This window comes from Diabrotica virgifera, chromosome 1, assembly GCF_917563875.1.
Source record: "Diabrotica virgifera virgifera chromosome 1, PGI_DIABVI_V3a".
Lineage (NCBI taxonomy): Eukaryota > Metazoa > Arthropoda > Insecta > Coleoptera > Chrysomelidae > Diabrotica > Diabrotica virgifera.
Genome location: NC_065443.1, coordinates 297,700,500 through 297,727,174, shown reverse-complemented (window position 1 = coordinate 297,727,174; position 26,675 = coordinate 297,700,500). Strand labels below are relative to the sequence as shown.

The following is a 26,675-nucleotide window of genomic DNA, read 5'->3' as shown; positions in this document are numbered from 1 at the left end:
AATAATTGAAAAATGCCTTGATTTCTGAAAAAACTAAATTTTAAGTGTGATGCGCTAGCTGGGGGTTCAATATATAACTTTATTTTACTTTGCATTTTACTTATATACCCTAAAGGCAAGTTTTCCGCGGTATAGCGATTAAAAAATAAAACATTATTGTTTTTCGACCCACCCTATTATGCATATCTTAGATGGACAAATACTTTGCACAAGTCGATATGTGACACTATTTGTGTTCGGTGCGTCATTGATTTTGGATAATCGTATAATGACACTAGTGTCATCTAACGATAAATACTTGAAGCATAGACGTGACACTTTGTGAGATAGGAGTTTAAAGTTTCATTAAACTGTTGGTGCAATAAAACCGATTTTAAAATTTTTTGAGTTATGACACTATTTGAGCGGAGGTGCGATATGTACAACATATTATGGATCTAGAAAATATGTTGTCTTTCCGGGCCTCTATTACCAAACACTTTTTTTTAAAACTAACTGAAATAAACAATATATCTCATTCTTTATCATAATATGTTCAAAGTACTCTACTTTCCGTTACTTATTATAATAAGAACTTCACGTTTTTTTATTTTTTTCATTGAACTTATGTTAATTCTTAATGAGGTCTATCCAAAAATCCTCAAGAAGCGTCTATTTTACCACATGCACAACATGCACCACATTTCAAATGCGTCGAGTCTCTCCATTGATGCTTTAGTTAAGATCCATGTTTCCACTTTATATAAAAGAACGGAGAAAACGTAGCATTTTAAACGAACTTTTATTTCCAATTTTATATCGTGACTTAAATATTAGTTACACTTTGACGAAAGCTGCCTAAATCTGCTCCTTAATTCAATTCTGCTACCCTGAAGACAGTGGCGTAACAAACTCCGTCGGGGCCCCGCCGCAGCATTTGAAATGGGGCCCCTTTTAACCCGGGAGCAGTCGCGCCGTTAGAAAAAATCCAACTTTTTATCATTTTCCGTGATAACTTAATGAAAAATTTTGCAACATAACTTTCCGCTTGTAAGTGCCTCGAAGAAGATTGTAGTAATGCGTAGAATTTTTTTTTAATCTTTTTATTTAATTTTTATTTTTTTTGTGGAATTTATGGCTTTGGTGGGAACCAATTAGTTTTAAAATTGTTAGAAATAGATATTTGTAACATAACAAGCAAACAAAAATATTATAAAATTGAACTTTGTTTTAAATTCGTATTGTTAGATTTTGTTCTACGCGTGACTGCTTACGTGGCATAAGTGAGCGTGACTGCTCCCGCGTTAAACAATTACTAAATACGACTTACACAAAAACTTTTTTGTGTTAGCGTTATAATTCACTGTTTATAACAACTTACATTTCTCATCTTTATTGGTAGGTATACAGACCCATTCCTAATAACCAACTTCTTTTGTTGTTTTCTGTACAAACCTACAATACATTTAATAACCAGCTTTAAAACTAGTAAATGTTTCAAACAATTCTTTCTTAATTTCTTATACAGTGTGTTTGCGTAGCTTGGAACCTATGGGAAACTTTTTTATTACATATCTATATTACCAAAAAAAAGTTATTCTTCATAAAAGGCTCTGCATGGTATAAAACTTAAGTTGCAATAATCAGATATTAAATTTTATTGATTTTATACGAGGTATATCAAAAAATATTAATTTCGCTCAATAGTACCTATACCACCTTTATATTTTACAATATTGAAAAATTTTATTATAAAAAGTTGTTCGCAATTAAAAACTATGTTTAAATATGCAATTATATCATTCCAGTTGAAATATTGTGAACTATAAATAAAAGGTGCTTAACTCTTAGAGAGAAATTCATATTTTTCGACATACCTCGTATAAAGTTAGTAAAATGTGATATATTACAATTGAATATTCGTTTTGAGATAATACAGAGCTTTTTATAAAGAATCTGATAAGAATTTTATAAAGAATTTTTTCGTAAAATTAAAAAATTAATAATAAAATAGTTATTATATTTGTAATAAAATGATGTTGGTTATCGGTAATTTGAGAAATATTTGGAAAAATTAGTTTTTTATTTGCAAGGATGTAATTACATATTAAAATTAAAATCGTATATTGTTAAATATAAAAGTACTTTATCCTTGAGTTAAATTCCTATTTTTTGACTTACCTCGTATAAAATTGATAAGCTTTGATATCTGATGGTTTATCTGGCTTATTTTGTATCTCAGATTTAAGACCATTCAGAGCATTTCATGAAGAATAACTTTTTTCGTAAAATTGATAATAAAAATGTTTCCCATATGGTTCAAAGTCACGCAGACATACTGTATAAGTGCTCAAAAAAATTTATTTTGAATTTTCAAATTGTAATGTCTGACAGGGCCGTAACTACCATTGGGTCAAATGGGGCAGTGCCTCGGGGCCCCCGGCGAAGGGGGCCCCGCGATTGTAATCGCGTTATACTGCCTATAGGCAATATAACGCGATTAAAAACCTACATTATAGCCGAAGAATGTAAGTAACATTATATGCAGTATATTTTTTATGAAAACAAAAAAGATGTTATATTGATGGTAAATATTTAGCTTAAAATAATCTGATTTCAAAATTTTTTTGTGTTGGTCAACTAAAATAGCAACATGTAGGTAGGTACAGGAAACTTCAGTCATGGATTACATTAAAATGCGTTTTCAAGTGGTTAAATATCAATTTTCCCGGACTCCTTCCGCTGGGTGATTAACCCCAGACCCCCCGGTAGATCGTACTTATGGCCCTGATTTAATGACATATTCGAATTCAGCATAATCAAAAAGCAAATAGAAACATTTTTGAACAAAGTAAAATGATGAATTCACCGATATCTTTTAAAATTATTTAATATAAAACAGTTTTATTGTTTAAATAATTAATAAACAATTAGAGGCATCTGTGAGTAGAACTTTTCACTTTAAGATAAGATATATAAACTAACAAAAAATGTTTTAGAAAAATATAAGCTTGTTTGATTTTTTCCGAAACCGAAACAATGTAAGTTTTTCTACATTGACTTCCCTAAAGCGTAAGTGTTATAATTTCCTTATCTTACCGTTTATCTGTTGAGAGATTGTCCAATGATTACACAAGAAAAGTCGTCAATAATTGTTAAATAAATGCGTACCAAACTGATTGTAAAATAACACAAACATAAATAACATTCAATGTCAATGCAAACAACCAATATGAAATTACTATTACTGGCGATAATATTGTATCGAAATACTAAAAGTAGGTAAAGAACAGAGAGAAAGAAAACCCATTTTTAGATTTAAAAACATTGTTCGGCAAATTGCAATTCTAATATCTTTCAATAGTCACGTACAAAGCATTATATAGTTTATTGTCGCTGCCATAAAATTTCGGTAGCCCGGAAGGGATTAAGTTTCTAGATATTATGAGATGATTCACTTGGCAAATACGTCTAGTTAGAAATTTTTACGTTTTTAAATTTAAACAGACAACGTAAAAATAATATAACAATAACAGATTTTTACATAATATCAGATGACAAGATGGGGCCCTTAAGCGATTGGGCCCCCCCGCAAGCTTCATGCTGCGGGGCCCTCTGTTACGCCCCTGCCTGAAGACAAGCGTCTGCAGACCTTTCAGACTGCCATGTTATGTTGTTTAGTCGTTCTCCATTTATAAGTAGTATTCCCTCGTTTAAATCAGCTAGCGCTGGGTTTATATTGTGCTCTGAATATACATTGGAGAGTAAACATCTGTATCTCTTTTATATATTTATGTCGTCTGTTAAAATGGCCCCTAACTCAGTTAGTTGTAGTCAGTAACAGTTACAGTTCATTCATAATAGATATTGTTTATTATACGGCGGTCTCTGCTGTTAGACCAAGTGCATTTAATATTTACATCAGTTCGTCATGATTTATTCTATAGATTTCTGATCAGCAACAACATACCATTTGTAATTCAGTGCAATTGAAATAATTAAAAATCAGTTCCAACAAACATAGCCGTGGTAAATATAAAGGTAATCAATGTGAAAAAAGAATTGCCTCCAAAATTTCTTGTTTTTTTAAAAATTTAAATATTGTTCCGAAGCTATTTCTTTGTGGCATTTTTGTAATCAACTATTCCAACTAGGAAATAAGCCACAATTAGAATAGTTAATTACAAAACTTTAAATGTTGCTTCAGTCTTCGCGCCTCATAGAAATTCATGCTTTTCCAACTTTTTCCAAGTTAACATATATTTCTGGATCACAGAGGCGTAGCTTCTGCCGTATCAGCCGTATCAATTATGCGGGGCCCCAACATTCAGGGGCCCCGGAGTTGCACGTCGAAACAAAAGTTCCATTTAAAAAAATTGAACAAAATATTCTACAATTTCACTATTAAAACGCTTTGAAACAGTGTGTATTATTTGGATATCAACATTTTTGTGTAATGTATTCTTTATCTATCTTTACTATTATTCTTTATCTATTATAAATTGTATGAAGGTACAGGTACCTATATATCTATTTGCTGCTGCTCGCCGTTATTCCATAACAACAGAGCTTTTTTGTTTTCAAGCTACTTTTCATTGTCCATTCACCGTTGGCTGTGTGTGAGACACTGTATAATGTATAATGCCGAATTGCAATTTTTGTAATCGCTATACCTTTGAATATTTGAAACAGTGTGTATTGCTTGGGTATATTTTCCTGTAATCTATTCTTTATCTATAAAATTATACCACAGGGTCCTCTACTTTTTTTTATCTTTATAAATGACATCACTAATTTAAAAATCGATGGAAACATTTTCTTTTTGTGATGATACGAGTATCACTTGGAGCAACTCAAATATTGCAACTCTTCATGCAACTATAGTTTTTGATCTATGTACTTACAATAAACACCTGGTTCGACTTTAATTTACTCTCTTTTAAGGTGGATAAGGCAGCAGCATTATTTAACCATTGCTTCTTTCTTAATAACATCCAGATTAGTATCGCTGCGTAGACTATGTAAAATTTCTTGGTATTTTTTTAGGCAGCAAACTTCAATAGTCCCTTCTTTTTGGTTTGTTAAGTAAGAAACTAGCCTCAGTTTGCTATGCAATAAGATCTGTTTGGCCTCAAAAGAACAACACATTGCAGAAGCTTCTTCAAAGATCACGGAATTTTAACACTTCCTTCTATATTTCAGTAACTGTTTGCTTAATTTGTAAAAACCTACATGTCTTTCCAGCAAGACCTAATCATGATTCCACCAGAAATTCAACCTTTGATATCTATTTACTGATCTCGTCCAATGAGTTAGTAAAGAAATCTATATTATCTATATTCTGCAAGAAAAACATACAACCATCTCCCTTTAAAACTTAAATCTGCAACATATTTCCCCAAGTTCCGCAAAACGACAAAAGCCTATCTATCTGAAAGACCATATTATTCAGTAGAAGTGTTTCTTTTTGAATAACTACGAAAGTACAATTACCCTTATGTACAAGTTACTAAAGTATATTTATCTAAATTTAGGTGTGGCACGGAGAACTTTTTATTTCCTAATAGTCTTGGATCCCGCGTACCAAAAAAAGTTGATTAATAGCAAGCTGGAAATTTGTTAATAGCTGTTAACGGTGCCTAGTCGGACAAACTTTGATGTACGGGAACACTGGAACAGGGGAAGTTTTAATTGTGGAAGAGTTTAAAAATTTGGAACGTCAGATTACGAAAACGTTCCATATATTTTGTCGGACAGAACTTCCAATTGATTTATTACCATTTCATTAAGGTGATACAGTAGCGATCAACAGGTAGCCAAAACGCGTTCCAAGATTGCGGCTGTAATTTTGAATATTTTTTCGAGATATTTGGCACACGTATTCGTAATATAATAAAGAATGGCGGTACAGAGCCCAATTTGAAAAATATATTAATATGTGGAAATTACTCTGTAATTAAATACAATATTAATAAAACGAGCCTGTACCGCCATTAAGAAAAACAAAAAAATACACTTTCTTCAAATAAACTTTTTTATCCGATGCCTAGATTTTGTGTCATTTTGGAACTACTAATGAAATAAAAAAATTTAGTAGTTCCAAAATGACACAAAATCTAGGCATCGGATAAAAAAGTTTATTTGAAGAAAGTGTATTTTTTTGTTCTTCTTAATGGCGGTACAGGCTCGTTTTTTAAATATTTTATTTAATTACAGAGTAATTTTCACATATTAATATATTTTTCAAATTGGGCTCTGTACCGCCATTCTTTATTATATTACGAATACGTGTGCCAAATATCTCGAAAAAATATTCAAAATTACAGCCGCAATCTTGGAACGCGTTTTCGCTACCTGTTGATCGCTACTGTTTCCTCTTAAACTCTCATGCAAAAATCAGACTGGTGTTTATCACCAACTGGGCATTTTAATGAGTGGAACACGAAGAACATGTCAAATCACAGGAATCGTGTTGGTTAGTAATAGGAGTCTGATTTTTGCATGAGAGTTTAATGAAAGGGTAACAAATCAATTGGATGTTCTGTTCGACAAAATACATGGGACGTTTTCGTAATCTGACGTTCCAAATTTTTAAACTGTTTCACAATTAAAACTTCCCCTGTTCCAGTGTTCGCCTTCATCAAAGTTTGTCCGAACCTTTAAGCCATTAACAAATTTTCAGCTTGCTATTAATCAACTATTTTTTGACATGCGGGATCCAGGCCTATAAGATTGTATTATGCAATTTGTAATTTATTTAAATTTTGCAATATATTTTTTTTGTTTTATATTGTAATATTGATAGTTTATGTAATGGTAGCCCAAGCGGGGATATTTGCAGTAACTCGAGCGCCTCAGAAAATCACATGGGGAGAAACCTTGTACCCTGTAAATGTACCCCTAGCATATACATATATTGGATCTTAATACAGGGAAGTTCGTTAAGGGGACCCGAAAAAAATCTATCCTTAGAAAAACTCGAAATCGTCAGAAATGAACGTCAGATCGAAAAACTAAAATATAGTTGTTCAATAGTTTTCAAAAATCTATCGAATGTGATGACCCTGCACGGAGAGGGGTGGGGGTAAATTTAAAATTTTAAATAGGAACCCCGCAATATTTCGCGAAATGAACATCAGATCGAAAAACTGAAAAATACACGTATTCAATTTTTAAAAAATCTATCGAATGACACCTATCACGACCCACCACGCAGATGGGGTGGGGGGCTAATTTAAAATCTTAAATAGGAGCCCCATTTTTTATTGCAGATTTGGATTCCTTACGTAAATATAAATAACTTTTATTCGAGACATTTTTTAGAACTATGGATAGATGGCGCTATAATCTGAAAAACGATTGTTGGAAATGGAAAACTAAATTAAAAATTGGAAAGTCCCCACTAAAATGGAAAACTTACCTTAACTGTTTTTGGTTTTAGGACCTAATCTTCACATCCCAACCCAATAGGTCCTTATAACGCTTTAGTAACTGCAAATTTAGCATCCCTGCCTCCCCTACTACAATTTAAGTAAACTGTATTTGTTGTTGTTTTTTTTTCTACCATTTGTAAGCTTTGTCCATAAAATTGTAAAATCTTGAGTGACAATAAAGTATATTTCTATTATATTCTAATACAAGCGTTTTTGCAGCTGTTGTTGAATATTTTTTAGCAATATCCCAGATCAGTCCTGGAAAAAGCCACGCGACAAACTTTGATAGGGGGTCCCTGTGGGGCTAGCTAGGCTACTGCTGGATCAGCTATCAGAATTACATCGCCTAAATCTTGCAGATGATTAAGATACCTATTGTCCATTTATTTTAATAACTTGTTCCTCTCACCTGTCAGTAAAGTATAGAGGTGCGATACTTAATAACATATAAAAAGAAGCTGTTACCAACTTGATGTCACATATAATTTTGTTTGCAAAATACATTGTAACTGTTCCATAAGATTAATGGCAATGCATACAAAAGAAAGAAAAGTTTTTGTCACTTTAACTTTTACAGAGATAAAGAAACCTGTACAAAAATATTTAGCTTACATAAAAAGCATGCCTTATCAAGGAAAACTCCTCGATTACTGGATTCACAGTGTTGAAGAAGATCTGAGAAAATTGTGAGTCAGAAAATGAGAAAAAGTGGTAAGGTCGAGGACCACCATAGGCTGCAGAGACTCGAAGTAGGTACTAGTATTAATATGTTTCGAAAGGTATTAGAAGTAACTCTACCACTTACGGATGGTTTCCCATCTTCTCTACTGCTCTTTCTCCGTCTTCGAAACACACTAATACTGGTACTCGAAGTACTAGTATGTTTTGAAAGGTATTAGAAGTAACTAAACTATACAACTTACGTATGGTTCACCATCTTTATGAATAAGCTCTTCATGTTCCAGAAGCAGCTCTACAGCTTCCACAAACTCGACATTGATGGCATGGAGTAAAGAATCTTTGGTTTCCACCCCCATTACCACCAACAGTTCGACCATTTCTAAGTTTTCCTGATCTATTGCTATTGTTAATGCTCCTCTGCCGAGGCTGTCCATACAGTTAACGTCCAAAGAGGTTTTTTTTCGATAAGCTTTTTGGAGCATCCTGTAATAAAAAAACATTTTGTTGATATCACAAGGTGACAATTTTTATGTAGTAGGTGATCTTTTAGTAAATTGTTAAAACAGTTTCTATTTTATGGTACTTAGCTAGTTACTTACTGAGGCTGTTATTAGGTAGATATAAGAATATATGTATTTTTTTTAGAATTTATATATTGTTTTAGAATTTATATATTTTTAGAAAAACATTCTACATAGATATTTTTTTATTTAACAAATATATGCTTACCTTCTGACGTTGCCTAAATCTCCGCGTTCAACTGCCAAGAGAAATTTTTTTTCTTCTAGTGTTAGGACATTAGGCAGTTTGGGCATTATTAATGCCTTACGGGTGATGCGTGATTCAACATCCACCTGCATAAAAGATAAATGATATATTTTGATTAGATGACAAAAAAAAAATGATAAAAGTGGCAACGAGGATTTTATTAAGTATAGTACGACATAGTCATGTCGTCAGGCAGGGTACAACGGCCTGCTTTATTCAGATGGATTACCCAAGTTTTTTTATGTATTTTGACCCGTAGAACACGAATTTTTTGGGTAACAGTTGATCCGAAGGTCGATAAGATTGTTATAAATAAATAACTTGAGAAATCACATAACAGCGATTTTTCGCAAAACAAAATATTTTTTTGTATTTTTAGGCTAAGTAAAAAATGTTGTTACAAGATTACACGATTTTTCGCAAAACAAAACATTTTTTTGTATTTTTCGGATCATTCTAAGTAAAAAATGTTGTTACAAGGTTTTTCGTAGGATACATAGTTTTCGAGATAAACGGGGTTGAACTTTCAAAAAATCGAAAAATTGCAATTTTTGAACACGAATAACTCTTGACAAAAAAATAAAATAGCAATTTTGCTTACCGCATTTGAAAGGTCAAGTCAAATTCTATCAAATAATCAAAACCGGTACAATTTGACTTGAACTTTTAAATGCAGTAAGCAGAATTGCTATTTTGTTTTTTAATCAAAAGTTATTCGGGTTTAAAAATTGCAATTTTTCCATTTTTTGAAAGTTGAACCGCGTATATCTCGAAAACTATGCATCCTACGAAAAAACTTGTAAGAACATTGTTTGCTTCGGATGACCCAAAAAATAGAGAAAAATGTTTTGTTTTACGAAAAATCGCTGTTATGTAATTCCTCAAGTTCTTTGTTTATAACAATCTTATCGACATCCGGATCAACTGTTACCCAAAAAAATTCGTGTTCTACGGGTTAAAATACATAAAAAAAACTTGGGTAAGCCCATCTGAATAAAGGAGGCCGTTGTACCCTGCCTGGCGACAGGGCTAACAAGCGAGAAGGCTGGTCATTTGCGCGGAAATAGAAAAAAAGCTTTCATGAGAGAGATAGAATAGGCTTGGAGTTTGGCTTGTTTCCGAATGCGGTGTTGCCGCGGGAAGATAAATATAATAAATAAATAAATTGTTAACCTCGATCGCTACATAATACACCTCTCTTTCTCTTTCTCTCTTTCTCTTTCTCTCTCTCTCTCTCTCTGTTCCTCTCTCTCTCTTTTCTCTTTTTGTATATACTGGTGTTATTATTACAAATTATTATTTTGTATAACACTAGTAGAAGAAAAAAGCCCATTTTGGCGCCCCTCAAACATGGACGCCCGTCTGCGGTTCACCCCTTGCAACCCGTTATTGCCGGTCCAGTCTCTCTAATGACGCTCCAACCCAAATCCATCCTTGGTCTCATCTAAACTATGCCTGCAACCTTACTGCCAGCAAACTGTCAGTAGTGACATATGGATCGGAATGGTAGGTACATCACCAAGACAGATGAAAACCTATTGCTCATATTTGAACGAAGAATCCTGAGGAGAATATTCGGTGCTCCCTCTGAAAACCCTTTTTGGGGGAGGAGATACAACTATGAGATATACTACATATACAAACAGATATCTGGTGGTAAAGACGTGATATCTCCCAAAAAAATAGAAAGACTATCTCGGGCAGCACACCTGTCATAATCGCAGCAGGACAAATCGCCCATATCAATCCTCATGTCACAGCTGGTGGGAAGTAGATGGAAAGATAGGCCAAAACTTGGAAGGAAAGATGATGTAGATTAAGATGCTAGCAAAATAGGTACACTAAACTAGTAACGGCTGGCAATGGATAGGACTTACTGGCTAAATAGACTTGAAATGATCGAGGATCTACTATAAGCATGTGGTACCAATGTGGATGTTAATATTTAATTTAAAGATGTTTTTCCTTTGATAAAGAGTTTTGAAGTAAAAGACTAAGTTTTCAATCTAATGGCATATAAAACAACATAATGTTACCCTACATCCCACCAGACTGAAAACAATGAAATGTAGGGTAACAATATGTTGTTTTATATGCCATTAGATTAAAAACTTAGTCTTTTGCTAGCAGTTGCCGCTAGGCCACAAATCTATACCATTTCGTTTGTTGCAATCCGTGACTGCACGCCGGCGTTTGTTTTAGTTGGATCAGAGAGACCAGCATAAGTGTCTCCTGATGAGAGACTAATAAGTTTCGAAACCGGTAGAGGTGCTTTTTCGTTTTGTAACGAAATTGAAAATGGTTATTCATTTTTAAGTTTTGAAGTAGTTTTGGAAAAGTCGCATTTGTTACTGTAAATGTATTGGTATTATGCGATTGAGTGATAATGAGCCGTAGACGTATCTGTATAATCTTTGGATCATAGTCCTTTTGCGTAATTGGCTGAGAGTTTGATGTTATCATTCAGAAATTCCTTATTTGTTGTGAGATTCTTTGTTGCTGTTTTATTCAGCTAGTCATGTTTGATATTTTACCCAATGCTTTTCATATTAAATGGTGGTCAACACTACATCTCTTAACAAAATCATAAAGGCTGATGATGTAGGTTGTCAATTAGCCAATGAATAATGTTACGATGCAAAATAATTCAACAATTCCATGACCACAAGCTCGGAAGCAGTAGATTTGATATTATCAGTAGATGAAAATACAATAAATTACAATTAAAATAAGTTTTTATTGGATAAACCAGATAATACAGAAATTGCACTAATTCAAGTAAATGGTAAAAATGAGACCTAAAAAATAAGGATAAAAGGAATCAGAGAAATCGTTTACTAAAGAAAAACAAACTGTTTTTGCAAATAAAAAAATAATATTTCACTTACGTCCTTCTCCATTTTGAAGAATATTGTCTAGACCAGTGGTTCCCAACCTTTTATGTCTGGCGACCCACCTTCTGATGTTTTTTCATATTCGCGACCCATCCCTCATCCATGATTATATATATGTACGTTATTCAGCTACTGTAAGATCTACGCCACGACCCACCTGAAATCCGCCCGCGACCCACTGGTGGGTCGCGACCCACCGGTTGGGAAACGCTGGTCTAGACCATAAAAAGAACTGAAAATTGAAAAACTAGGTACCAAAGTTTACGAAGCAAAAAAGTTCAGAAACGGTAGATTTGATATTATCAGTAGATAAAAATACAATAAATTACAATTACAATAAGTTTTATTGGATAAACCAGATAATACAGAAATTGCACTAATTCAAGTAAATGGTAAAAATGAGACCTAAAAAATAAGGATAAAAGGAATCAGAGAAATCGTTTACTAAAGGAAAACAAACTGTTTTTGCAAATAAAAAATAATATTTCACTTACGTCCTTCTCCATTTTGAAGAATATTGTCTAGACCATAAAAAGAACTGAAAATTGAAAAACTAGGTACCAAAGTTGACGAAGCAAAAAAGTTCAGAAACGGTAGATTTGATATTATCAGTACATAAAATACAATAAATTACAATTACAATAAGTTTTTATTGGATAAACCAGATAATACAGAAATTGCACTAATTCAAGTAAATGGTAAAAATGAGACCTAAAAAATAAGGATAAAAGGAATCAGAGAAATCGTTTACTAAAGAAAACAAACTGTTTTTGCAAATAAAAAATAATATTTCACTTACGTCCTTCTCCATTTTGAAGAATATTGTCTAGACCATAAAAAGAACTGAAAATTGAAAAACTAGGTACCAAAGTTGACGAAGCAAAAAAGTTCAGAAACGGTAGATTTGATATTATCAGTAGATAAAAACACAATAAATTACAATTACAATAAGTTTTTATTGGATAAACCAGATAATACAGAAATTGCACTAATTCAAGTAAATGGTAAAAATGAGACCTAAAAAATAAGGATAAAAGGAATCAGAGAAACCGTTTACTAAAGAAAAACAAACTGTTTTTGCAAATAAAAAATAATATTTCACTTACGTCCTTCTCCATTTTGAAGAATATTGTCTAGACCATAAAAAGAACTGAAAATTGAAAAACTAGGTAGGTACCAAAGTTGACGAAGCAAAAAAGTTCAGAAACGGTAGATTTGATATTATCAATAGATAAAAATACAATAAATTACAATTACAATAAGTTTTTATTGGATAAACCAGATAATACAGAAATTGCACTAATTCAAGTAAATGGTAAAAATGAGACCTAAAAAAACAAGGATAAAAGGAATCAAAGAAATCGTTTACTAAAGAAAAAAATATCAAACAAACTGTTTTTGCAAATAAATAATATTTCACTTACGTCCTTCTCCATTTTGAAGAATATTGCCTAGACCATAAAGAGAAATAAAAAATGAAAAACTACCAAAGTTGACGAAACTAAAACATCTTATGACCACGACGAAACCAAGAAACCAAATTATTTTCCTAGGCCGCAGGGATTTAATTCCATTAGACTTACAGGTTATTAAATAATTGGATTATACTTACGACCTTGAAAAATCAATGGGGAAATGAGGAAAGTGGCCTTTTTATATAATCCCATATTAGCCTACAAATATCGAGAGCAAAATGCCTTCGATGTTATTATTTTCGGTGAAAAATTCACGTACAGTAGAGCTAAAGCTAAAGCACAATGTTTTCCGTTTGGGTAAGTATTTGGTGGTTAGAGAACTCAAATTATTAATTATTAATTACATATAAGATTCTGAAACTTTTTCTTGTGGCATCTTAATGCAATTTACTATGTTTATTGGGAATAAGCCACAATTTAACTTTAATAGTTATTTATGTATTAAGAGCGAAAAGTGATACATTATTGCTTGAGAGTAAGAGTTACCGCTCGACGCGTGGCGGAGAGCGGTAATTACTCGAAAGCAATAATGTCACTTTGCGTTTGTAATAGATACAACATTTTTTCTACAATCACTTAATAAAATGAAACTATTTTTAAATCATTAACTTTATTGTAACTATTTTATATCTGTCATTATAATGTCATAACATTTTATATCTTTCAGTATGAACGTTTAATGTGTTTGTATTGTATGGTTGTACGGTTGTTACGGACAACGCGCGTAAAATCAAACTTCACGCGCTAGAGCGATAAAGTGACGGTACTCAGTAAACGTCAACTTTTCATTGCCATTGACAAGCGAAAAAGTCTTCTTTATCAAGTGATTGTAGAAAATAGTTATTTATGTATCAAGTCAGTAAGTGACTATCGAACGAGTCTGATATTACGAGAAGAGCGAGCGTAGCGAGCGGGGCGAGTAACAGACGAGTTCGATAAGGAGTCTTTACTGACGTGGTGCATACAAAATTCTATCGCCAACATATATTTTTTAAATTTAATGTCGTCCGAACCACTGGGGTTATAAACGATAACAATGGAAAATACATATTAAAAATAAAAAGAGGTTAATATTAAGTAAATACATATGTACTAACAAAAAGTATACCTGAAAAATTTGTGATACAATTAAATGTCTTTTATTCCTATTTCCGTTAAAAAATGTATGATATTGTTGATATTTGTATTGTCTCTAAGAAGCTCACATATGTCCCTGGGAAGGTTGAGTTTACTTCTCGTTTGCTGGTATATTTGACAATAATCGGTTAAGATATGTTTTATTGATATAAAATAATATTTGCCAACATAATTTGATATTGGTTTTAACACTTACTTGCAATTTACAATTTAAGAACTTTTTAAATTTTTAAACGTTTAAACTAGTGGCTAAAGGTTCTGAACCAAGGCCAGAATAAAATATAAAAAAAAATTTAAACGTCATAATAATTTCATGACAGTGGTGACAGATAACTTGCAAGATGGCCGCTTTCGGTCAGTTTAATTTATTTTATATGAATATAATTTGACCAATCGGTATAGTTTTAATTTATTTTATACGAATATAATTACAAAATACTACAGAATTTCACTTTTTGACATACATTTAATTGATAATATCGCAAATTGCGTACAATATTTTTAATAATTAAAGTAAATAAATTGTAAGTCTACTCAAATACTCGCCATTCGATTACTGCCATCGGCCACTTACATTCAATCTCGGTTAATTTGATTAATCGCGGCAGGTAAAGTAAAATTCTTCTTTCAGTACAATAAAGTGTTACTTTACTGCCGCAAATGGCGTCAAATGAGTACAATAATGAATGACTTTAGTGACGGTTGGCGATAAAATAAGTTTATTTGACATTTTGATTCCCACTTCGGAAATCGTTCTCAAAATACAATACATTTATAAATTAAACAAATTTTGTTTTTATTGCTTTGTAAAAAATTCTTATAATTTAATTTTTTCTGACTAATTCATATTCATAATTCAGATATATCTTACACATGGTAAATTATGAGGAAAAACTAGGAAAAAAACAAAAAACCTCATGATACTATCCCAACATGGTAGGTATTTGGTCTTACATTTAGTTTACTCTCAATAGTAACATCAAACTCTTATTTATATGTATGTTACTTAAAATATAAATGATGTATCCTCGATATGTTATTGATTTATTAATAGTACTATTTTCTTTCTGTTGATTATCCCTTTTATATGGGTAACCAGATCCTACTGCATTCTGCAGGGGAATTTGGGAAGCAATTGGTTTCATTTAACATAATTTAACATATTTAGAGCACCTTGTGCGATTATTTTTTTTACCTTCTGTTTCTTTCAGAAAATGTTGTTTTCCAAATGTTGAAAACCATGTTTTAAGTTCCTTTCGTCATGTAAATCAAATATTAAACAGTATTGTTCATACAAATCTTTATTAGCAATCAAGAAACTACAACTTATCTTGAACCTTTTCATTGAATCAACGAATAGGTATAATACTATATTCGTTGATTGAAGTTTATGTTCATTTTCCCATCCGTATTTGAGATCTACCTATTTCTCATTTTTGATATAAGATTAATGTTCACTTATTCTAACATTTAATGGCTTTGGTGTTTCACCTAAATAATAATGTTCTCATTCACCAGGTATTTTATAAATACAATTCTTTATTCTTTCTTGTTCATTGTTAAGTTTAGTTTTAGATAAAATAGATGTCAATGTGTTTATTGTTTTGAATGTTATTGTGTTGAATTTGTTTCCTGTCGTTTTAAGTTTTTCCGATAATCCTGTTATAGGGTATTGTTATTTTCCTCTTATTATTTCTTGTTATTGTTGTCTATTTCTCTAAGATAGAAATATAGAATGTACCCTTGCAATAACATAATGAATATTCAAATCTACCTAGAGGCAATAGTGTAAATGATGTCCTTCCAGAGACTGATGAAGAAGATTGAGTTCAACTTTAATACAGTCGAACCCGCTTATTAGAATACCGGTTATAGGAATATCCCGGTTATAGGAATACAAATTTGAGGTCCCGAAACGTTTCTAATAGCCACCAATGATCGGTTATTAGAATACACCGGTTATAGGAATACTTTTGCTTGGCACGAAGGCTATTCCAATAAGCGGGTTCGACTGTATTGCTGATGTGTTTTTTATTGTTTTTGTCATGAACCTCACTTGTTTTTTTCGTAGAAATAAAGTGTTTTCTAGTATTATAAAAATTAATGACTCCCGCTCATTGGCTGTATACCATAATAAAAATTAATAAAGAAGTAAAAATCTTCCCTTGTAGATGGTATACAATTTATTTAAAATTTTCTAAAATAGATCCAAGTTGGACTCAAAGTGGGTACATTACTAGTACAATACAAATAAACGTTTTCGGACTAATCAGTCCATCATCAGGTTAAAGCTCCAGATCCAAAGTAGTTGAAACTAGTTACTGAGGTAGGTCGAATGACCTTACCAATATAAAAAATTAGCCATTTTGGCTACATCGAGAGCGACAATAAGTCGATGTTACAAGAATAAAGCGTATTTAAACCATAATGGAGTCTTCATCTTGGCTTCAAACTACACGAGTTTGAATGCTTCATGTAGTTTGAAGCCAAGATGAAGACTCCATTATGGTTTAAATACGTTTTATTCTTGTAACATCGACTTATTGTCGCTCTCGATGTAGCCGAAATGGCTAATTTTTTATATTGGTAAGGTCATTCGACCTACCTCAATAGCTAGTTTCAACTACTTTGGATCTGGAGCTTTAACCTGATGATGGACTGATTAGTCCGAAAATGTTTGTTTGTATTGTACTAGTGATGTACCCACTTTGAGTCCAACTTGGATCTATTTTAGAAAATTTTAATTAAATTATATACCATCTACAAGAGAAGATTTTTACTTCTTTAGTAATATTATCTAGTAACTTGAACTATTTCTTTTTGTTTTTTAATGTAAAATGTCTAGAATATCTAATAATTATGCAATAAATAAGTATAATAAAATAATTTTAGAATTTAAACCGAGAATGACTTATATTCTTGTAATTTTCTCAAAAGACACTTCTAAGCTTGCACTCATAAGATAAATATATTATAAAACATTTCACCTTCTCATAAAATTACTCACATTTGGTAAATTAGCCGTTTTCAGTTACCTGGTTATATAACGCATTATGCTTATAATACATTTCTCCTGATTGCATTCAAGAATTACTTTGTATAATGCGCCATTAATTTTAAAACTAGATAATAATATTTCTTTTAGAAATTTATACCATGAAAGCATTCTACTCTAAAACATTTATATTTCTAAGATTTGTCAAGATAGTAAGCTTGCAACAAAAATTATAATTTTTTTTATAAAATTTCAAACTTTAAACTGTTCTCCTGTAAAATTCGTAATTGGCGTATTAGCAGTTTTACCCTTACCTTTCAAGCGTCGATATGTACTTAGAAACAGTGATAGCGAAGAAAAGAACATCGAAACGGGACATTCGGCAGAAAATACAAGGCCCAAATGTGGTACAAATACTAAACTTATTATTTTGCAAGAGTGTAACATGTGTCCAATTAAGAAACAAAACTGTAAACTTTCAATAACATTTCTAAAAAAGTTATATAAACCATCATTGTGTATTTAAACATCGAGGGAGAATGATTGCTTGTCAATGCAGAAAATCGATTACAGTTATTATCCAGATTTAGCCATAGGTACGGCTCACACTCCCTCTATAATTATTAATTCTTATGATTATTAATTGAATCATTATGAATTATTATCATTATTAATTTATTATTGTAAATAATTTTATTATTAGATATGCTATTTAGGTTGCGTATTATTGGGTTGCATATTATTTATATACCAATTTTCATCACGTGACAAAGGAAACTTTTTATGTTACCAATAAAATCAACTTGATGTGCTATTTTATACTACCTAAACTGTTTTGAATTGAAATGATCCGTGAAAACGGGTTATGGGAATTTTCACTTTAAAATTAAGCTATTTTCTTTTTATTCTTAACTCATACATAAAGATGACGTATACCATAGGAAATTTTATAATTATTACCTCCAGTAAGTTTTCCAATGTTTCTGCAAATGTAACATGCCGCATTAGTACTTTTTTTTAATTATGATTTTTAAAGTTCAAAATGAAAATTAAAGCTGATCGAAAGAATGGACCGAACAAACTAACTATTGATGATACATAAAATATTGAATAAAGATTAAGGACATATTTATTACCTGCACTTTAAATTTTATTGGATATCAAATACATTAAGATATTTGGCGTCTATCAACATGTCTTATAAAGAGTGTCCACAAAACTCATAAAAGTAGAAAGCCGAAGATATCGCGTGTACATTTACTTTTAAAGCAATTCTTAATAGCTGGCAGTCTAATTTTATGTTAAAAGCCGACTTATATCTAACAGATAGATTCTAATTAGTTTACCAGCAAAAATAGTCATCTTCATTCAGTCACAGTATATAGAGGTTCCACAGTAAAATCACTCCTCTGTCGGCGCTTTGATCTCAAGAAGTAATACCGGCAGTACGCAATTGGCAATTCACCAGTGGTGGATGCGGGTTTTCCCTGTTAAAATCCGTACATACGTTTCTATGCGACTAGCAATGCGAGAGTGGGGCAAAAGCGACTACGAACATTGCGCGGTCGCCATGCGCGTCTACAGATTTTACTTCCAATTTTTCGGAGAGTGGTTCTACTGTCCCTCTTTACACTGTGATTCAGTCTTCTGCGTCTAAAGTTGAACATTGGCCTCCCCTAATTTCTTCCAGTTTTGTCGGCCTTGGGCTTTCTGCAACCAATTCCCAGCAAACATTTTGACGTCGTCTGTCCATTATGTAGGTGGTCTACCTCTGCTTCTCCTGTCTGCTCGAGGTCTCTACACGGGCTTCTTTGGAGTGTGCTGGATAGAATATTACCATATTTTCTTCTTACTATGTTACGATAATATAATTTTATCGTCTAGAGTACGCCAATGAATTAAGTAAAACGTATTTTTGTACCGTCTCTTCTTCTTCAAATGCAAATCCACTAATGGATGTTGGCGATCACATTTTCCATTAACTCTCTGTTTCTTGCAATGTGTATCAGAGATTGTATGTCATTAATCCCTGTCCATTGCCTTATGTTTCGGAGCCAGGACATTTTCTTGCGTCCTATTCCTCTCTTGCCTTCAATTTTCCCTGGATTATAAGTTGAAGAAACTGGTATTTTTCGTTTCGCATGATGTGACCCAAATACGCCGTTTTTCTTTTCTTGATGTTTTCGAAAAGCTGACGTTCTTGGTTGATTCTTTTAAGGACATCCACATTTGTGACTTTCGCCGTCCATGGTGTCTTTAGGATACGGCGATAAAGCCACATTTCGAAGGCTTCTAATCTGTTTATATCCCTCGTTTTGAGTGTCCAGCCCTCTATGCCATATAGCAGCACCGACCACACGTAGCATTTAGTAAACCTTAGTCTCAGTGTAAGGTCGAACTCTGAGCAGGTCAGTACCTTCCTGAATTTTACGAAAACTTGTCGAGCTTGCTCAATGCGACATTTTACTTCCCTGTCCGATGCCCAGTATTCAAAAAGCCATGTTCCTAGGTATTTGAATTTGATCACTCTCTCAATGGACTTAGTATTCAGTGTTATGGTGGAGTTTTCAAATGCATTCAAGTTTCTGGAGATCATCATGAATTTGGTCTTTTTGGTATTAATCTCTAATCCCATTCGCTTACTGTATTCTCCGATTATAGTGACAAGTTGTTGAAGATCTGCTATGTTGTCGCAAATTAAGACAGCATCATCAGCATATCGTATGTTGTTGATCAATACTCCATTCACTTTGATTCCCATCTCTGCATCTTCCAAAGACTCTTGAAATATGGCTTCCGAATAAATGTTAAATTAAAGAGGGGAGAGCACACATCCCTGCCGAACACCCCTTCTTATATGTATGGATTTGGATATAGAATTGTCTATTTTTAATTGTGCTGCCTGATACCAGTACAAGTTTTCAATGCATCTTATGTCTTTTTGGTCTATATCAAGCTTCTTGAGGATCTGCATTAACTTGTGATGTTGGACACGATCAAAGGCTTTCTCGTAGTCTAAAAAGCACATGAATACGTCCTTCCTCTGATCGTAACAATTTTGGACCAAGACCTGTGTTGCTACTATTGCTTCTTTTGTTCCCAAACCTTCCCTAAGCCCAAACTGAGAATCACTGATGTCCCATTCTAATTTTTGGTATAATCTTTGATGTAGTATTTTTAAGAATATTTTTGAAGTGTGACTCATCAGGCTAATGAGTCTGTGATCCTCACATCTTTTTGCATTGACTTTTTTGGGTGGGGGAATAAATGTAGAGAGCAACCACTGCTGAGGATAGCAACCAGTTTCATAAATAAAATTAAATATTTTATGTAGTGCTGAGATTCCCCTTTCATCTAGTAGTTTGAGTATTTCTGAAGGGATTTCATCAGGTCCAGGTGCCTTATTGTTTTTTGAATATAATATTGCCTTTTCTATTTCCTCTTTAGTGATTGAAGGGCCAGTCAGCTGGTCGTCTGTATAAACTTCACTCATGGGTCTTTCGTCATGAAAGAGCTCCTGGATATAGTTCTCCCATATATGAATTTTCACTTTTTCACCTAGCATTACCTGGTTATCCTGATTAACTATAATAGTTGGCCTCGGATGATATAAAAGTCGAAACGAAAAGCCTATTTGATTATTATTGGAGCGTTCATCGAAGAATAATAAAAAACAACGAGGTATAAAAGGTGAGTTATCCAAACTATTTTCCGCCGTCGTTTTGGTGCGCAAAACGAATCCGACAGTTTTTCCTTTTACCTATCCTTATACGAGCGGTGATCGTATTTCTCAACATGCCTTTTCCCCTGGCGAGCTGAGCGAGATTTCCTCTCCTTATACGTCCATTTCATATTAATAAATAGTGGAGTCAATGAAGGTGGATATGAGTTATTACCTCAGATTTCGTTGAACATCCATCGATTTTCATAAAAATTGGTGAGTGGTTAAAGAATACCTCAAGGAACAAAGGTGACATAGTGCCAACTTGCGCTTTTTGCATTTTAGGGGTGAAATACACCCCTTTCTTAAAAATTATTTTTTAGATTTCTGAAAGTGCAGTCACTGTAAGTTTCCACTTCCTATTTCGTTGAACTTTCATCGATATTCATTAAAATCGGTAAGTAGTTAGAGGATACCTCAAGAAATAAAAGTTATATAGCATCAACTTGCGCTTTTGCATTTTAGGGGTGCAATACACCCCTACTTTCTAAATTGTAAAAAATGCAGATTTCCGCATTATGGCGCAAGTAAACTCGTTTAATTAAGAAAAATAAATATTTTTTTTATATCTATGTGCATGAATTACATTTTTTTTTAATTTTTCAAACCTTATAGCAACCAAAAATCCGAAAATTAACAAGTCGAAAATCACGAAAACCTTATTCTTCTATATTTCTGAAAGTGTAGTCACTGAATGTTTTCACCCACGATTTCTTTGAACCTTCATCGATTTTCATGAAAATTGTTGATTAGTTAGAGGATACCTCAAAAAACAAAAGTGATATGGCACCAAGTTGCGCTTTCTGCATTTTAGGGGTGAAATCCACCTTTTTTTTTTTTAATGATAAAAATGCAGATTTCAGCATTCTGGCTCAAGCAATCTCGTTTAATTAAGTAAAATAAATAGTTTTTTACATTTATGTGCATGATTTATAATTTTTATTAATTTTTCAAACCTTATAGCAACCAAAAATCAGAAAATTAGCAAATCGACAATCACGAAAAAAATTATCCTTTTATATTCCCAAAAAGGCAGTCACTGAAGGTTTTCACCCCTGATTTCGTTGAACCTCCATCAATTTTCATGAAAATTGGTAAGTAGTTAGAGGATACCTCAAGAAACAAAAATGATGTGGTACCAACTTGCGCTTTTATCCTGGGGGTGCATGTTACCCCTTCTCATGGGTGAACACTTTTTTTTTAAAATGACCCCATAATTAGATAGAGGAGTAAATTCTAAGCAAACTTTCTTTTATTAAGTTTATAAATTTTTTATTTAAATAATATTTCATAATTTAATAAAATATTATTGGTACAGTAAAACCTGACAATAACGGCCACTAAAAATAGAAAACAATTGGCCGTTATAGAAATGTGGCCGCTAATGCTAGGTTTCCTTTTCCACAAATACATAAAATATAATTGAAAATTTATTTATTTTAGTAATTAAAGCAAATCTAATTAAATATAATTCTACAAACAAACGGAACTAACTAAAACTAAATTCAATTTACTACAATATAAAACAATATCTATACGAAAAAACAACTACAAGAAAAACAGAATTTTTGTTTATTTTACATTTTTTTAGATAAACGAAACATACTAAAATTAATTTAATATAGGTAATACATAATATAAAACAACATACTGTAGCTACTACGAAAAATACGCTTATCACTAAAGTATCGTCGTGCTTTCATGCTATATTCAACAAAACCAACTTGGTACGGTCTTTAATTAGATATCGCAAATCACTTTGGCTGATTTTGTCTGCATATATATTATGTTTGAGGAATCACTTTTTTTGTGAGACTGGATATAGGACATTTCTCAAGTATGAAGTCACATTCATGGTATATCGTTGCTATACAGGGATAATAATCTGTGAAATGTTATGGTACAGGCTACGTTAAATATGAAGTAAATGTGGAAGATATACACTGGTTATTCATTTCAATTTAATTTGATTGTTTTTTAATCGTTTACAATATTTAAAATAATTAAAGACATAAAGTTAGGGATTTCAAAAATAAATTCAGTTCTCACTGGCAGGGTGGGAAATAATAAAGTGCCATACAATAGCATTTCATTACAATGCTCATTACAGACATTACAGGCTGCTCCGTTTGAGAAAACTCATACTCTCAAACTTTGAGAAAACAGTCATTCAGTTTCGACCAACCCTGTATTAGCTAAAATTAAACGTTTTGCTAGATTAATAATTTTTAACAATAATAGACTACATTAAAAATCACTTGAACATAAATTGATTTTCTGATGTCAAATCACTACAATTATACAGGGGGTGAATATTGCTATGAAATTTGAAAAAAAAAAACGTAATTATCTTTTAAACTACTTCGTATAACATCACAAAACCTGATATTTTAAGAAATAAAACATAGAGGAAAATCCAAAAATGTAAAAATATACAGGGTGTTCCATTAAACAAAAGATAATTTTGTTTCACCCTGTCAATGTGGGTGGCCCTGTATATTTGGAAATGTATTTAAATTCTGATATTATCTACGCCCCAATCTCACCGAAATAAACTTTTTTCGCATCTCCTACAACAAACGACTAATTGGACTTCCCACAACCTGTATACATACAAAATCTCCGCTATAAAATTTTTTCAAAGAAAATGTTATTGGTTTTTTTTTTTTAAATAACTCCGTTAATTTTTGAAATATGAGATTTATCCAAAATCCATTACAAAGCTAGTAAAAGGTCTATAACACTGTATTAAACATAATTTTCTAAATCCTTTATTTTTTTTTAATACAAGGTGAAAGGGCCCCGCTTACATGGTTCTCGCAGTAAAATTTAGGTTTTAAATGTTTCTATCTCGGTTATTTTTTGTCGTAAAAAATATTAAAAAAGAGAAAGCTTAAATAAAGTTAAAACTAAAATTTTGTTCTCCACCATTTTTTAAGTATATCGAGTATTTTTGGAGTTATTATCAAAAGAAAATGAAATTCACGAAAATTTGAAAAGTTCTAATTTTTTTAATCGTATTTTTTTTTCAAAAATATGCATTCTAAACCGGTCAAAATTGTTGAAGTTATTAAACATGTTAAAATAAATAAAGTTTTTAATGGGTTACTATAAATTTTAATTTTTGTGGAAATGACGTATGTTTAATTTTTCATTCTTCCCTAAAAAATCTGAAAGAGTCCTCTTATTTCCATCATAACTTGCTTAATTTTGATGCTATCGACTTCTTATATAGCTTTTTGATAGTTACCTTTAAGCACTTTATTAAAATGTTTAGTGTCTATATTTAACAAAGTGCATCGTTTTCCTTTTAAGCTTGAATACTAAGATTTGAGTACTCGCGGAAAGAAATATACATTCAATTGCATATAACTCACTTTGTATATGTAATAAAGGATTTTTCGAATAAGGAGCTCATTTATTTTTATATTAACTTCGATTTTGGTAATAACAACTTTTTTGAGGAAACTTATGGTTTTTGAGTTATTTATGAAAAACTGCTTTAAAACATGGATTTTTTCAGGAAAAATCAAAACTTTTGATCTTTAATAACTCAAAAACTATTGATTTATTGGAATAACTTTATATAAAAATTTTAATTATAATTTGTCCCCATATCGATTAGTGGTATTATTTCTAATAAAATAATTTCCACCCCCGAGAAGGGGTGACATCCCCCCCCCCCAGGGTAAAAGCGCAAGTTGGAACCATGTCACCTTTGTTTCTTGAGGTATCCTCTAGATACTTACCAATTTTCATGAAAATCGATGGAGGTTCAACGAAATCGGAGGTGAAAACCTTCATTGACTCCACTAAAAAGTAATTCCTAATCCACGCGATCATCAATATCATTCATTTATTAGGAAATGGTTGAATGCTCGAATAAATGAATTTTAAAATCAAAAGGCAGATATCGAGCACTGAATTTAATTAAATCTTGCCCAAGTATACTTTCGCTCACAAGAGCATCCTCAGGGGCATTTCGTCAATAAAAAGAAGGTATCCTCGAATGTCATTTAATTAATATAAATAATTTTGGTGGCAAACTTAAATTAACATCTAACTAAACACTGAACAAGGGACAAAACAGATAAATTAGATTGCCAGTAGGTTCTACATTTTACAATTTTACATTCTGCCTCCATATTGTAAAATGTAGAACCTACTGGCAATCTAAGTTATCTGTTTTATCCCTTGTTCAGTGTTTAGTTAGATGTTAATTTAAGTTTGCCACCAAAATTATTTATACTAATTAAATGACATTCGAGGATACCTTCTTTTTATTGACGAAATGCCCCTGAGGATGCTCTTGTGAGCGAAAGTATACTTGGGCAAGATTTAATTAAATTCAGTGCTCGATATCTGCCTTTTGACTTTAAAATTCATTCATTTATGTACAAAATATCGTCACATAAATATTATTTTATTAACGAAATTAACGTGTAATTAAGGCTAATTATCTTATCTTTTGTACGTGTTGATTCCAAATAAAAATGTCTTAAAAAGTGAACTTTTGTCTTCGACTGATTTTGTCACCTGGAGCAACAAACGCAACGACCACGTTACAATTATAATTACCTAGATCAGGGGTTACCAATTGGCGGACCGCGGTCCGCATCCGGACCGTAGGCTAGTTTTGTGCGGACCGCGATTAAATTCCGAATATAGTGTTTTGCAATTTTAAAACATAAGACTATGTATAGTCGGTTCGCTAAACTCAGACGCATCTGGCTAGATATTTTAGTCGATATTTTTTTTGTTTTTTACCAATTTTGCAAAAATTGGCAAAATTACTAAATATTTAGTGATTATTAACTATTTAAAAATTATTTTTTGCCAATTTTGCTCAAATTGGTAAAATTACCGACTAAAATATCTAGAAAGTTGCGTCTGAGTTTAGCGAACAGACTATACTATGTTTGGCTCAACTTATGTGTGCGAAGCAGCTTTTTCAATAATGAACTTATTAAAAATCGGTACACATCTCAGCTAACATATGAATATCTCAACTCCCTAATGAGATTCAGTTGCACTAAACGCATTCCAAACTTCAGACAGGTTGGTTATTTTTTTACAGAGGAAACAATTTTTTAAACAAATTTAAAATTACCTTTTTGCTCCAAAATATGTATTTTTAGGTTTTTTTTGGTATTTTTAAACTAAAAAGCTCTCTTGTTATTTTTTTTAAATGTTGGTAGTTTTCGAATTATAAGCGATTTAAAATCTGAAAAATGCGAAAATATGCATACGCATATTCGAGGCTTGAAAACTCATGTGTAAATTATTATTGTTCAGGTTATCACAAATGCCTAAAATTAAGTTTATACATTCAACTTCGAGATTCTAACGAGTAATCGGGGCTTATTTTAGTATAAACCGTTGTTTTTTAATTGTTTATCGTCACGCGTCGCAATTTATATGTGCGCGCGTCTCTGTCGCACGTATACATACACATTTTACATACTTATGCGAAATTATATAGTATATATTATGTACTTAAGCGAAAATTTATTAAAATTGTGTGATATATTATTAATATAGTTTTTGTTAAATAATTTATTTATTTATTCAGGTAATTATTGTCAACGTGCT

At 32.0% G+C, this 26,675-nt stretch overlaps 1 protein-coding gene across 6 annotated transcripts in view; it reads right to left on the bottom strand.

Annotated features, from left to right (window-relative positions):
* LOC126879162 (transient-receptor-potential-like protein) overlaps nucleotides 1-26,675 on the bottom strand; it is a 175,352-nt gene that overhangs the window by 66,569 nt on the left and 82,108 nt on the right. Inside the window, exons 1-3 of one of the 6 annotated variants that reach the window (XM_050642167.1) lie at nucleotides 13,180-13,289; nucleotides 8,823-8,947; nucleotides 8,336-8,576 (exon numbers count right to left, since the gene is read on the bottom strand). In XM_050642167.1, coding sequence (XP_050498124.1) covers nucleotides 8,336-8,576; nucleotides 8,823-8,947; nucleotides 13,180-13,191 — 378 coding nt within the window. In that variant the 5' untranslated portion in view covers nucleotides 13,192-13,289. Of the gene's footprint in view, nucleotides 1-8,335; nucleotides 8,577-8,822; nucleotides 8,948-11,749; nucleotides 11,770-12,249; nucleotides 12,290-12,554; nucleotides 12,595-12,861; nucleotides 12,902-13,179; nucleotides 13,290-26,675 lie in introns of those variants that run through there. The other 5 variants (XM_050642168.1, XM_050642169.1, XM_050642170.1 and 2 more) reach the window with 5 other exon arrangements.